The sequence below is a fragment of the Agelaius tricolor genome, unplaced genomic scaffold (genome assembly GCF_023055355.1).
Source record: "Agelaius tricolor isolate 1412-34295 unplaced genomic scaffold, bAgeTri1.0.p SCAF_55, whole genome shotgun sequence".
Lineage (NCBI taxonomy): Eukaryota > Metazoa > Chordata > Aves > Passeriformes > Icteridae > Agelaius > Agelaius tricolor.
Window position 1 is genome coordinate 1,296,843 of NW_027269315.1, and position 15,533 is coordinate 1,312,375.

A 15,533-nucleotide genomic window follows, 5' to 3' on the forward strand; every position below is an offset into this window, starting at 1 on the left:
TGGGTACACCTGGGCATGCCTGGGCATTCCTGTCCCTCACTTGGGCACACCTGGGCATTCCTGTCCCTCACCTGGGCACACCTGTCCCTCACCTGGGCACACCTGGGTACACCTGGGCATGCCTGGGCATTCCTGTCCCTCACTTGGGCACACCTGGGCAAACCTGGGCACGCCTGGGCATTCCTGGGCACACCTGGGCACACCTGGGCATTCCTGTCCCTCACCTGGACACACCTGGGCATTCTTGTTCTTCACCTGGGCACACCTGGGCACACCTGGGCATACCTGGGCATTCCTGTCCCTCACCTGGGCACATCTGGGCATGCCTGAGCACACCTGGGCATTCTTGTCCCTCACCTGGGCATGCCTGGGCACACCTGGGCATTCTTGTCCCTCACCTGGGCACACCTGGGCTTTCCTGTCCCTCACCTGGGCACGCCTGGGCACACCTGCTCCCACACCTGGGCATGCCTGAGCATACCTGGGCATGCCTGCCCCTTCACCTGGGCACACCTGGGCATGCCCGGGTACACCTGGGCATTCTTGTGCCTCACCTGGGCACACTTGGGCTTTCCTGTCTCTCACCTGGGCACACCTGGGCATGCCTGGGCATTCCTGTTTCTCACCTGGGCACGCCTGGGCACACCCGGGCATGCCTGCCCCTCACCTTGGCACGCCTGGGCACACCTGGGCATGCCTTCCCCTCACCTGGGCATGCCTTCTCCTCACCTGAGCACACCTGGCTTCACCTGGGCACGCCTGGGCACGCCTGCCCCCTCACTGGAGCATGCCTGGGCACACCTTCCCCTCACCTGGGCATGCTGGGGCACACCTGGGCATCCCTGCCCTCACCTGGGCACCCTTGCCCCTCACCTGGGCATGCTGGGGCACCCCTGGGCACCCCTGCCCTCACCTGCAGCCCCTGAGCCCGGTGTCCCCCTGGGCAGGTTCTGGCGCGTGGCCGGGGGGCTCCTGATCCTGCTCATCTGCAGCATCAACATGTACTTCGTGGTGGCCTACGTGATGGCGCTGCACAGCCTGGCGCTCTACATCGGCGCCGCCCTGCTCAGCGTCCTCTACCTGGCCTTCGTGGCCTACCTGGTGAGTCACCCCCTGGCACCCCTGGGCACCACCTGGGCATGCCCTGGGCACCACCTGGGAACCACCTGGGAACCACCTGGGCACCACCTGGGAACCGCCTGGGCACCCCTGGGCACCACCTGGGAACCACCTGGGCACCACCTGGGAACCACCTGGGAATCACCTGGGCACCCACCTGGGAACCACCTGGGAACCACCTGGGCACCCACCTGGGAACCACCTGGGAACCACCTGGGCACCCACCTGGGAACCACCTGGGAATCACCTGGGCACCACTGGGCACCACCTGGGAACCACCAGGCACCACCTGGGCACGCCCTGGGCACCACCTGGACACCGTCTGGGAACCATTGGGCACGCCCTGGGCACCACCTGGGCACCTCTGGGCACCCTGGGGCATGCCCCGGGCACCCCTGGGAACCGCCTGGGCACCACTGGGCACCACCTGGGAACCACTGGGCACCACCTGGGCACCCCTGGGCACCTCTGGGCACCCCTGGGCATGCCCCGGACACCCCTGGGCACCGCCCGGGCACCACTTGGGCACCCATGGGAACCACCTGGGAACCGCCTGGGAACCACCAGGCACCCCCTGGGCACTGCCTGAGCACCACCTGGGCACCCCTGGGAACCACCTGGGCACCCCTGGGCACCACCTGGGCACCACCTGGGCACCCCTGGGAACCACCTGGGAACCACCAGCCACTTCCTGGGCACCACCTGGGCACTGCCTGGGCACCCCCCAAGCACCACCTGGGCATGCCCTGGGCACCACCTGGGCACAACCTGGGAACCCCTGGGCAGAATATGGATGCTCCCTGTCATCCCTATTCCGTACTCCACACTGCTAACTCCTTACTCACTCCTTGGGAGATTACACAGCTCTTCCTCACTCCTTACTCACTCCTTGGGAGATTACACAGCTCTTCCTCACTCCTTACTCACTCCTTGGGAGATTACACAGCTCTTCCTCACTCCTTACTCACTCCTTAGGAGATTACACAGCTCTCCCTCACTCCTTACTCACTCCTTAAGAGATTACACAGCTCTTCCTCACTCCTTACTCCCTCCTTGGGAGATTACACAGCTCTCCCTCACTCCTTACTCACTCCTTACTTGGTTCTGTGCTCCTTTCTCCCTCCCTGGGCACCACCTGTGTGTGTGGGGGGGTGTGGAGGTGACCCCGGTGGTTTTGGGGTGTCCCTGGGCCCGGTGCCATGGGTGCCCCAAACAGGAGGGGTTGATAAGCACGGCCTGGCCAGGCCCCTCCTGCAGTGTGAGTGAGCTCAGCTCTAGAGGGAGATCAGCTCATTAGAGATCATCCGTTCATTAGTGACTATCAGCTCATTAATGATTTCAGATCATTAGTGATTATAATCTCTTAGTGATCCTCAGTTTATTAGAGATTATCAGCTCATTAGTGACTATCAGCTCATTGGTGATTTCAGCTCATTAGTGACTATCAGCTCATTCATGATTTCAGCTCATTAGTGATTATCAGCTCATTAGTGACTATCAGCTCATTGGTGATTTCATTAGTGACTATCAGCTCATTAATGATTTCAGCTCATTCATGATTTCAGTTCCTTAGTGATTATCAGCTCATTAGTGATTTCAAGTCATTAATGATTATCAGGTCATTAGTGATTTTCAGCTCATTAGAGATTATCAGCTCATTAGAGATTATCAGCTCATTAGTGATTTCAGCTCATTAGTGATTTCACCTTTTAGTGATTATCATCTCTTAGTGATTTCAGCTCTTATTGATTATCAGCTCATTAGTGATTATCAGCTCATTAGTGATTTCAGCTCATTAGTCATTATCAGCTCATTAGAGATTATCAGCTCATTAGTGATTTCAGCTCATTAGTGATTTCACCTTTTAGTGATTATCATCTCTTAGTGATTTCAGCTCTTATTGATTATCAGCTCATTAGTGATTATCAGCTCATTAGTGATTTCAGCTCATTAGTCATTATCAGCTCATTAGTGATTATCAGCTCATTAGTAATTATCAGCTCATTAGTGAATATCGGCTCATTAGTGATTATCAGCTCAATTAAACACAGCCTGTCCAGGCCCCTCAGGCACTCTGAGCAAGCTCAGCTCTAAAGTTCGATCAGTGATTATCATTAGTGATTATCAGCTCATTAGTGATTATCAGCTCATGAGTGATTATCAGCTCATTAGTGATTTCAGCTCATTAGTGATTATCATCTCTTAGTGATTATCAGCTCATGAGTGATTTCAGCTCATTAGAAGGCACAAAATGGCCAACAATCTCTTGTTACAAGCTCTTTTAAGACTAAACTGTCCAATTAAGAGCTGACACCTGGATTATTTCCCCTTTTAACCCAAGAACTGATCCCCTTTTGGCACCTGGATTATTTCCCCTTTTAACCCAAGAACTGATCCCCTTTTGAACCTGGATTATTTCCCTTTTAACCCAAGAACTGATCCCAAAGAGCCCCCAGTGCAGATTTTTCTGCCCAATTACAAAATCCCACCCAAACCCATGAAGAAGCAGCCCAGGATGCCACCCTGTGCCCTCCATCTTGCCCACTAAAAACCCCCAAACCTCAATTTCTCACCTACACCGCTCTCTAGAATTTATTTCACACTTTTGTGGATTCTGGTCTATCTTGAAGTGTAGGAAACTCTCCATGAGTGAGGGTCAAAGTCAGGGCAGCCCAGAGCAGACAGAGGAATATTCCCAGTGGTTCCCTGGCTTCCACACTCAGCTGGGATCAGACTTTGGAGCAGCACAGGGCCCCTCTGGGGCTGTCTGGGTGCACAGAGGTGACCACGGGAATGCCCAGGATGGGTTGGGCTGGGAGGGATTTTAAAAGCCCCAGGAGGGAATTGAAATTTTGTCCAACCCCTCTGGTGTGGGCAGGTGTTGGGATTTGTTGGGAATGTCCCAAGAAAGGCAGGAATGATGAATTTGAGTCCATGTTCAGCAGGCTAATTCAATATTTTATAATATTATATTAAAAAATACTATAAAGTACTATACTATACTATACTATACTATACTATACTATACTATACTATACTATAGTAACATCTATTGTATTTGTTGGGAATGTCCCAAGAAAGGCAGGAATGATGAATTTGAGTCCATGTCCAGCAGGCTAATTCATTTTTTTATAATATTATATTAAAGAATACTATACTAACATATATATATAAATTGTATGTATATGGTATTATATACTATATATATAATATTATTACATATTATAAATTACATATTATAGATTGCATATTATATATTATATATTATATATTATATACTTTATATATTATATATTATATATTATATATTATATATTATATATTATAAACTTTATATTTTATATATTATATATTATAAACTTTATATTTTATATATTATTGTAATATTATATATATTATAGTATTTTTATATCTATAAAAAATACAGAAAGGATACTTACAGGAGGCTAGAAAGATAATAATGAAAACTCCTGACTCTTTCCACACTGGCCCTGGTTGGCCAAAGAGTCAAAACAATTCACACCAGAATCCACTGAAACAATCCCCTGTGGGTAAACAATGTTCAACCACATTCCACATGAGCACAACACAGGGGAAGCAAATGAGATCAGAATTGTTTTCCTTTTCTCTGAGGCTCCTCAGGGAACAATCCTGGCTGAAGGGGTTTGATTTTCCAGAGGATGTGAATGGCACAGGCAGGGGCAGCAGGCACATGGCACTGCCCAGGTGGTGCCAGCCCTGCCCAGCCTGGCACGGGCACTGCCAGGGCCTCCCCTCAGGCCGGGGCTCCTGCCCAAACTCCTCCTCTGCTCCTGCAGCTCCTGCAGCTCCTGCAGCTCCTGCAGCTCCTGCAGCTCCAGTGCCCTGTGCTGGTGCCTGCTGGGGCCTCACCGGAGAGGGCTGGCCCTTGGGACTGTCCCTTGTCACCTGTGTGTGACCCTTGGCACTGGCCCTTGTCACCTGTGTGGGGTGTCCCCTCAGCTCTGTCACCTCTGTGTGACCCTTGGGAATGTCCCTTGTCACCTCTGTGTGACCCTTGGGACCGTCCCTTCTCACCTGTGTGTGACCCTTGGGGCTGTCCCCTCAGCTCTGTCACCTGTGTGTGACCCTTGGGACTGGCCCTTGTCACCTGTGTGTGATCCTAGGGGCTGTCCCCCCAGTTCTGTCACCTGTGTGTGACCCTTGGGACCATCCCTTCTCACCTGTGTGTGACCCTTGGCACTGGCCCTTGTCACCTGTGTGTGACCCTTGGGACCATCCCTTCTCACCTGTGTGTGACCCTTGGGGCTGTCCCCTCAGCTCTGTCACCTGTGTGTGACCCTTGGGTCCTTTGTCACCTCTGTGTGACGCTTGGGGCTGTCCTTTGTCACCTGTGTGTGACCCTTGGGGCTGTCCCTTCTCACCTGTGTGCTTCCCTTGGGGCTGTCCCTTCTCACCTGTGTGTGACCCTTGGGACTGTCCTTTGTCACCTCTGTGTGACCCTAGGGGCTGTCCTTTGTCACCTGTGTGCTTCCCTTGGGGCTGTCCTTTGTCACCTCTGTGTGACCCTTGGGAATGTCCTTTGTCACCCAGACCCTTGGGGCTCTCCCCTCACCATTCAGCTCCATGTCACTGTCACCTGTGTGTGACCTTTGGGACTGTCCTTTGTCACCTGTGTGTGACCCTTGGGAATGTCCCTTGTCACCTGTGTGTGACCCTTGGGAATGTCCTTTGTCACCTGTGTGTGACCTTTGGGGCTGTCCCTTGTCACCTGTGTGTGACCCTTGGGGCTGTCCCTTCTCACCTGTGTGTGACCCTTGAGGCTGTCCTTTGTCACCTCTGTGTGACCCTTGAGGCTGTCCTTTGTCACCCAGACCCTTGGGGCTGTCCCCTCACCACTCAGCTCCATGTCACTGTCACCTGTGTGTGACCTTTGGGACTGTCCTTTGTCACCTGTGTGTGACCCTTGGGGCTGTCCTTTGTCACCTCTGTGTGATGCTTGGGAATGTCCTTTGTCACCTGTGTGTGACCCTTGGGGCTGTCCCCTCAGCTCTGTCACCTCTGTGTGACTTTCAGGACTGTCCCCTCCCTGCTCAGCTCTGTTGTCACCTGTGTGTGACCCTTGGCACTGTCCCTTGTCACCTGTGTGTGACCCTTGGGACTGTCCCTTGTCACCTGTGTGTGACCCTTGGGACTGTCCTCTCATCTCCATGTCACCTGTGTCTGACCCTTGGGGCTGTCCCCTCAGCTCTGTCACCTCTGTGTGACTCTCAGGACTGTCCCCTCAGCTCTGTTGTCACCTGTGTGTGACCCCTGGCACTGTCCCCTCCTCCTCCTCCTCCCCACCCTGCCCTGGACACGGAGCCTTTGCCCTCAGCTCCTGGGGTGGCACCTCAGGGCTGGTCCCTCTAATGTAGACCCCTCCCTTTTAATTTTGGATTCTTATGGAATTCAGGGGTTCCCCCCATTTCTGAGGTGCCTGAGAGGTTCAGACTCCCCAGAACCCCTGATACCAGAGATTCCCCTCTAATGTACAACCCTGCCCTTTAAATTTTAATTCTTTCAGTATTTAGGGTTTCCCCCATTGTTTCTTTCATCTTTCAATGTCCAATTTCATTTACCAGCAAACCTAAAGTTTATTTGTAAAATCAAATCTCTTTTCCCATTCATCAATCAGTGGAATCCTCCCCATTGTTTCTTTTATCTCCCAGTGCTGGTTTTATCTCCCAGCAGACCCAGAGCTGGTTTGGAAACACAAATCCCTCATTGCTCTCAGTGGGGTTTGCCTGGCAGAGCTGTGTTCAGAATTCCCTGTTCAGAATTTTCATGTCAGGAACCAGAGGAGTCCTTTTGCTTTATTGCAATAAAGGCAGAGGCCATGGGGCATTCCCCTGGGATCTCTCAGACTTTTGGAGGATGCAGCCTCCTTTTTATCCCAATTTCCCTCTCTTTTTCCCCATTTCTGAGGTGTTTGAGAGGTTCAGACTTCCCAGAACCCCTGATACCAAAGATTTCCCTCTAATGTATAACCCTCACTTTTAATTTTTAATTCTTATGGAATTTAGGGGTTTTTCTTCCCCATTGTTTCTTTCATCTTTCAATGTCTAATTTCATTTACCAGCAAATCTAAAGTTTATTTGTAAAAGTTTATTTTATCTTTTCCCATTCATCAATCAGTGGAATCCTCCCCATTGTTTCTTTTATCTCCCAGTGCTGGTTTTATCCCCCAGCAGAGCCAGAGCTGGTTTGGAAACACAAATCCCTCATTGCTCTCAGTGCCCTCCCCTGCCTGTCCCTGCTGTCCCCTCCTGTCCCTGCTGTCCCCTCCTGTCCCCTCCTGTCCCCTCCTATCCCTCCTGTCCCTGCTGTCCCTCACTGTCCCCTCCTGTCCCCTCACTGTCCCCTCCTGTCCCTGCCTCTCCCTCCTGTCCCTGCTGTCCCTCACTGTCCCTCATTGTCCCCTCCTGTCCCTGCTGTCCCCTGCTGCCCCTCCTGTCCCTGCTGTCCCTGACTGTCCCCTCCTGTCCCCTCCTGTCCCTCACTGTCCCTGCTGTCCCCTCCTGTCCCCTCCTGTCCCTCCTGTCCCCTCCTGTCCCTGCTCCCCTTCACTGTCCCCTCCTGTCCCTCCTGTCCCTGCTGTCCCTGACTGTCCCCTCCTGTCCCTCACTGTCCCTGCTGTCCCCTCCTGTCCCTCACTGTCCCTGCTGTCCCCTCCTGTCCGTGCTGTCCCTGCTGTCCCCTCCTGTCCCTCCTGTCCCTCACTGTCCCCTGCTGTCCCCTCCTGTCCCTGCTGTCCCTGCTGTCCCTGCTGTCCCTCACTGTCCCCTCCTGTCCCCGCAGAGCTGGCTGTGCCTGGTGGCCCTGGGCGCCTCCTTCCTGGCCTGTGGCAGCACGGTAAGCGTCACCCGGACCCTGCACCTGGAGCAGTCGCCCTCCCACCCCCCCAAGTAGCCAAAGGGGGGGGGCCTGGACCCCCAGAGCCACCCTGGGGACACGGACGGAGCCGCTTGGGGACATTCGGGGCATCGGGGACACGGCCAGGAGGACACGGAGCACACGGAGCCCTCGGGGCAGTGCTGGCCCTGCTGGGGCCCCAAACCCGCCTGGGGGACACACCTGGGGTGGGGGGACACAGGAGCAACCTGAGTCACACCTGGGGGGGGGGACAGGAGCACTGTGACCCCCCTGGATTGGAGCCACACCTGGCAGGGGACACAGGAACAGCCTGGGTCACACCTGGGGTGGGGACACACCTGGGGTGGGGGACACAGGAGCAACCTGACCCCCCCTGGGTGACACAGGAGCAGCCTGAGCCCCCCTGGGTGACACAGGAGCAGCCTGAGCCACACCTGGGGGGGACCCAACCAGCCTGACCCCCCCTGGATGGGACAGGAGCAGCCTGAGCCACACCTGGGGGGACAGGAGCAGCCTGGGTCACACCTGGGTGGGAGCCACACCTGGGGTGACACAGGAGCAGCCTGACCCCCCCATTCTCCTTGAAACCCCAAATTCCTCATCCCAGAGCCTTTGCCCCCCCTGTAGCACAAACCCTGAACTCCAGGGGCGCTGCTCTGGCACTGGCCTGGACTAAATAAGCTCAAAAATCCCTGAATCCCCTTTGGGGTGGCTTTGGGGACGCTGCTGGCACCGGGCATGGGGTGGCACCAGGGCTGGGGCTGCCCCAGGCCGGGCAGATCTGGTGCTTTCCACTGGAAACACTTCCCACTGCCATGAGCATGGGAAAACTCAGCATTAATTATTTTATTAATTAATTCTGGTATCACTACTGGCGTTTAAAACCCTTCCCACTGCCATGAGGATGGGGAAGCTGAGCATTAATTATTTTATTAATTAATTCTGGTATCACTGCTGACTTTTGAAACCCTTCCCATTCCCATGAGCATGGGAAAACTCAGCATTAATTATTTTATTAATTAATTCTGGTATCACCTCTGGCTTTTGAAACGCTTCCCATTGCCATGAGGATGGGAAAAACTGAAAACGAATTAATTAATTTAATAATTAATTATTTAATTAATTAATTCTGGTATCACTACTGACTTTTAAAACACTTCCCGTTGCCAGGAGGATGGGAAAATTGAAAACTAATTAATTAATTAATCAATCAATTATTTTATTAATTAATTCTGGTATCACTCCTGACTTTTGAAACACTTCCCATTCCCACGAGCATGGGAAAAACCGAAAACGAATTAATTAATTAAATAATCAATTCTTTAATTAATTAATTCTGGTATCACTACTGGCATTTAAAACCCTTCCCATTGCTATGAGGATGGGGAAGCTGAGCATTAATTATTTTATTAATTAATTCTATTATCACTACTGGCTTTTAAAACACTTCCCATTGCCATGAGCATGGGAAAAACTAAAAACGAATTAATTAATTAAATAATTAATTATTTTATTAATTAATTCTGGTATCACTCCTGACTTTTGAAACACTTCCCATTCCCACGAGCATGGGAAAACTGAAAACTAATTAATTAATTAAATAATCAATTCTTTAATTAATTAATTCTGGTATCACTCCTGACTTTTGAAACACTTCCCATTCCCATGAGCATGGGAAAAACAAAAAACTAATTAATTAAATAATTAATTATTTTATTAATTAATTCTGGTATCACTCCTGACTTTTGAAACACTTCCCATTCCCATGAGCATGGGAAAAACAAAAAACGAATTAATTAATTAATTAATTATTTTATTAATTAATTCTGGTATCACTCCTGACTTTTGAAACACTTCCCATTCCCATGAGCATGGGAAAAACAAAAAACTAATTAATTAAATAATTAATTATTTTATTAATTAATTCTGGTATCACTCCTGACTTTTGAAACACTTCCCATTCCCATGAGCATGGGAAAAACAAAAAACTAATTAATTAATTAATTAATTATTTTATTAATTAATTCTGGTATCACTCCTGACTTTTGAAACACTTCCCATTCCCATGAGCATGGGGAAAACAAAAAACTAATTAATTAATTAATTAATTATTTTATTAATTAATTCTGGTATCACTCCTGACTTTTGAAACACTTCCCATTCCCATGAGCATGGGGAAAACAAAAAACTAATTAATTAATTAATTCTGGTATCACTACTGGCTTTTGAAACACTTCCCATTCCCGTGAGCATGGGAAAACTGAAAACAAATTATTTATTTAATTATTTAATTAATTAATTCTGGTATCACCTCTGGCTTTTAAAACCCTTCCCATTGTCACGAGGATGGGGAAGCTGAGCATTAATTATTTTATTAATTAATTCTATTATCACTACTGGCTTTTGAAACCCCTCCCACTGCCGTGAGCATGGGAAAACTGAGCATTAATTATTTAATGAATTAATTCTGGTATTATCACTACTGACTTTTTGTGGCCCCAGATGTGGGATTTTGGGGTCAGCAAATGGTTATTTATGATTTTATGACTTGATTCCCTGTGATCCATGGAAATGCTCTTGGAGCTCTCCAAAATAACTCCAGATCAGGCTGTGGAGGCTCCAAGGGCTTTTTCCAGGGCTTTCTTTGCTGCTCCCTCCTGTCCTGGACTGAATCCCCTCCTCTCATCCCCTTTTTATGGGTTTGGGAAGGAGCTTGGCCAGGAGTGTGCCCTGAGTGGGGTGGATGGGGGGACCAGGGCATCCCTTGGATCTCCCAGGGGTGTTTTGGGGTCCCATCCTCCCTCTTGGGCTGGATTTGGATCTCTGAATCATGGAAATCGGGTGGGGAAAGCTCAGATTTGGGTTCTTTAGGGGGAAATTCCTTTTTCAGTGCAGCTGGAGCTGCAGCAGAGGCAGAGCTCAGATCCCAAAGTGCTTCATGGGATGGGGCCCCAAAGCTCTCCTGGGGCCAAGCCAGGGGGCTCCAGCCTGGTTCCAATCCCAAATAAACCCAGAGGGTTCCAATCCCACATAAACCCCAAGGGTTCCAATCCAAATAAACCCAGGGGGTTCCAATCCCAAAGAAACCCAGGGGGTTCCAATCCCAAATAAACCCAGGGGGTTCCAATCCAAATAAACCCAGAGGTTCCAATCCCAAATAAACCCAGGGGGTTCCAATCCAAATAAACCCAGAGGGTTCCAATCCCAAATAAACCCAGAGGGTTCCAATCCCAAATAAACCCTGAGGGTTCCAATCCCAAATAAACCCAGGGGGTTCCAATCCAAATAAACCCAGAGGTTCCAATCCCAAATAAACCCAGGGGGTTCCAATCCCAAATAAACCCAGAGGGTTCCAATCCCAAATAAACCCAGGGGGTTCCAATCCCAAATAAACCCTGAGGGTTCCAATCTCAAATAAAACCAGCCCTGGTTTATTTGGAATTCCTGGCTCCATTTCTGGTTTATTTGGGATTTCTGAGTCCATCCCTGGTTTATTTGGAATTCCTGGCTCCATCCCAATCCCGGTTTATTTGGGATTCCTGAGTCCATCCCTGGTTTATTTGGGATTCCTGAGTCCATTTCTGGTTTATTTGGGACTTCTGAGTCCATCCCTGGTTTATTTGGGATTTCTGAGTCGATCCCTGGTTTATTTGGGATTCCTGGCTCCATCCCTGGTTTATTTGGGACTTCTGAGTCCATCCCTGGTTTATTTGGGATTCCTGGCTCCATCCCTGGTTTATTTGGGATTTCTGAGTTCATCCCTGGTTTATTTGGGATTCCTGGCTCCATCCCTGGTTTATCTGGGATAATAAAATGGATCCATCCCTCACTGCCCACTGGCATTTCCCTGCTCTCCCACTTGCAGGCAGGGAATTCTCTGTGAAATAAAAATCCCTGCAGTGTCCAGCTCTGCGGAAGGCTTGGGATCTGATTTGGGATCTGATTTGGGATCTGCTCAGGGGAATTCCCAGTGTCCTGTCCCAGCACTGGAGCAGGTCAGGGCTGCTCTGAGCTCCTCTGGGGTTTTCTGTGAAATAAAAATCCCTGCAGTGTCCAGCTCTGGGGAGTGTTTGGGATCTGCTTTAGGATCTGATTTGGGATCTGCTGGGGTTTTATCCATCCCCACCAGCTCTGGGGAGTGTTTGGGATCTGCTTTGGGATCTGCTGGGGTTTCATCCATCCCCACCAGCTCTGGGGAAGGTTTGGGATCTGGTTTAGGATCTGCTTTGGGATCTGCTGGGGTTTCATCCATCCCCACCACTCTGGGGAAGGTTTGGGATCTGCTTTAGGATCTGGTTTGGGATCTGCTGGGGTTTCATCCATCCCCACCAGCTCTGGGTCATTCCCTGGTGCTCAGGGGTGAAGGTGCCCACGCTCAGAGCCCAGCAGGAAAACTCCCCCTGAATGTGGGGCAGGATCAGATCCTCCCTCCCACCCTTTCCCAAACCTGCAGCCTCCCCCGACACAACAATTCCCATTTTTCCCGTTGTTGTCCCAGGATTTAACCCTTTAATGAACCTTTGTGGGTTTTACTCCCATCCCCACTCCACAGCAGCCACGAGCTCTGGGATTTGTGGCCTGGGGGGACGAGGGGCTGGACCAGAGGTGGATTTGGGCTTTGGAATTCTGCTGTACCCCCCTGGATTGGGAATTGTGGCTTGGGAGGGCTCGGCTGAGCACTGACTGTGAGTGCAGCCTCCCCTCTGCTCCCTGCTGCCCTCATTTGGGATTTTCCCCTTTGGTCCTGGTTGTACAAACCCCATTAAAACGTGGAGACTTTTCCAACTCGGCTTCCTGGGTCATTTTTTGGGGGCTGGTGCTGGGACAGAGCCCCTGTGGGGTTGTTCCCTTTTCCCCAACCTGGGAATGAAACTCGAGGTCGTTTTAGTTCTGACTTCAAATAAAAGTGGATTTTACTTCAAGGCCTTTGGGGGCAGTAATGGAAAGATGCCCACAAAACTCCACCCCCACAGGGGTGAGGACATTTTAATAGGGTTTAGGAAATGAAATAATTCACAAAAGCAGCAATTAGAGGAGAGGCAGTGATGGAATTCTCTCTCCTTTGGAATCCTCCCTTGGCTCTGCCCACGAAATCTCCAGGAGCTGCTCCTGGGCCTTGGAGCTCTGGGATTTTTGTGTTTCTGCCCAGGGAAAGGCCATGGAAAAACACTGGGAAAATGAGTTATGGATGCAACGGGCCAATAACACAGAGCCACAAATGCACCTGCAAAAAATACAGGGAACACAGAAAAGAGGGAAAAAAAGGGAAAATTCAGAATGGATCAGGGTGAGCTGGGGCCCGTCCCTGTCCCCCGGAATTGGCTCAGGGCTCCCTCACGCCCTTCCCATGGGAATTCCTTCTGTGGGATCGGGGCTCGGCACCTTCATCCCGCCCTGCCCAGGCCAGACCCACCAAAAAACCCCAAATTCCCGATTTTTTCCTGCTTTTGCCCCTTTTTTTCCTGCTTTGCCCCCGCGGAGCCTCGCCTGTGGCTCAGTCCGGTTCAGCACCATCCCGAGGGCCTCCTTGTGCAGTTATTGCTAATTAAGGCTCAGCCACGCCCCGAAGTTAATTAAGCTCGCTCGGTTAATTGGGAATGCAGAGGGAGGGGCCGCTCGGAGCCCTGGGCGGGGCTGGACCGAGATCTGCCCCAATTAACAGCGGGATCCGCTCCCAATTAACGCCGTTCCTGCTAATTAATGACCCTGGGGCCGCCTCAGCTCCCGCCCGGGCCTGGTTAAGCTGGGCTTGGTTAAACTGGGCCCAACTGGGGCTTCCGTAAGCCGGGATCAGCTCTGGTTTCATTTAAAGCCTGCCCTGCTCAGGCTCATTAATTGGGCTCAACATCGGCTTCATTAAACCAGGCTTAATTCAGGCTTTGTTAAACCGTCCTCAATTGGAGCTTCATTAAACCCACCTCAGCTTGGGCTTTGTTAAACCAGGCTCAGTTCGGGGCTTCATTAAATTGTGGCTTTGTTAAACCAGGCTCAGTTCGGGTCTCATTAAATCGTGGCTTTGTTAAACCAGGCTCAGTTCGGGCCTCATTAAATCGTGGCTTTGTTAAACTGGACTCCATTCCTTCTTCCTTACCTGGGCTTCACTTGGGCTTTGTTAAACCGGGCTGAGCTCAGGCTTCCTTCAACCACCTCGGGCTCCTTTCAGCTCTCTTTGGCTTCCTTAAGCCAGGCTCAATTAAACCCCCCGGCATTAATTAATTGTTGCCTTCCCCAATTAAACCCTGGCATTAATTGTTGCCCTCTCCCCCCAGGGCCGCCTGGGCTTCGCCGCCCGCCCCGAGCTCTTCCTCCTCGGCCACGTCGGTTCCGACCCGTCCGTGCCCAGGTGACCCCGGAGCCCGCGGACCCCCAGGACCCCCCGGTGTGGGGGACGGACCCCCAGGACCCCCCCCGTGCCCCGGGACCCCGAGCCCCGGGCGAGCGGCGGGAGCGGAGCGGGGACATCGGGACCGGGAGGAGCCGCCGGACCCTGGGGACATCGGGACAGGCTTGGGGACAGCCGGGACACCCTTGGGGACACTTGGGACACCCCTTGGGGACACTTGGGCCAGCCCTGGGGACACCTGGGACACCCCTGGGGACAGCCAGGACAGCCCTGAGGACACCTGGGACACCCTTGGGGACACCCAGGACAGCCCTGGGGACACCCGGGACACCCCTGGGGACACCCAGACCAACTCTGGGGACACCCAGGACAGCCTTGGGGACACCTAGGACACCCTTGGGGACACCCAGGACACCCTTGGGGACACTGGGCCAGCCTTGGGGACACCTGGGACACCCCCACACCCCCCCCCCCAGCCAGGGACAGCTCAGGGTCCCTCAGTTTTCCCCATTTCCCCCATGGCAGCTCCGGGATGATCCCATTGGGATTTCCCAGATTTTCACTCAGGTCACCCCAGCAGGACTTTGCTCCTCGGGGTTTTTTCCCTAATTGGGGAATGTTCCATTCGGGATTTCCCAATAAAATGAAAGCCAGGTTTAATTCCCAAGTAAAGCCGGGTTTGCTGCCAGGCTCAGGCTTTGGGGACAGAGGCGTTCCCAGCATTTCCAGCAGTTCTGGGGTTTTCCAGAACCCCAAATCGCCTCTCAGGGGGGGCTCCAAGGGCAGCAGCTCCCGGAAAACCCAGTGGAATTCCTGCCAGGAATTTCCCTCTCTGCGGCTTTCAGATTTAGAAATAAAAAATTGAGAAATAAAAATGGTTTTATGTCGCCGTTACGGCGTGGCGACCTGGTTCGGGAGGTCCGGCACGGTGACCCAAGGCCCAGGGTCACTCGGTCCAATGCTACATACACCAATGTGGTGGACAGCAAATGGCGTTTATTGAGGGGTCTCAGGGGCATTTATGGACTAAGGGGTTTCTCTACATCAGAAAGGGGTTTGGCTATACTTTCTAGGGTTAGTATGGAGTGGAAAGTTACTGGCATCTATAGGTTAGGGGGGCTACATGTTTGGCTACATTCCAAGGGTGATCCTTATCTCTGGGGAGAGGGGCAGAAGG

The 15,533-nt window shown here is 51.6% G+C and overlaps 1 protein-coding gene across 8 annotated transcripts in view; it reads left to right on the forward strand.

Annotated features, from left to right (window-relative positions):
• SLC11A2 (solute carrier family 11 member 2) overlaps positions 1–15,255 on the forward strand; it is a 55,413-nt gene extending 40,158 nt beyond the window's left edge. For 4 of the 8 annotated variants that reach the window (XM_071456062.1, XM_071456063.1, XM_071456064.1 and 1 more), the window contains exons 15-17: positions 948–1,101; positions 7,939–7,992; positions 14,283–15,255. In XM_071456062.1, the coding sequence (XP_071312163.1) occupies positions 948–1,101; positions 7,939–7,992; positions 14,283–14,360 (286 nt within the window). In that variant the 3' untranslated portion in view covers positions 14,361–15,255. Of the gene's footprint in view, positions 1–947; positions 1,102–7,938; positions 12,799–14,282 lie in introns of those variants that run through there. The other 4 variants (XR_011684089.1, XR_011684088.1, XR_011684090.1 and 1 more) reach the window with 4 other exon arrangements.
• The last annotated feature ends 278 nt before the right edge of the window (positions 15,256–15,533 follow it).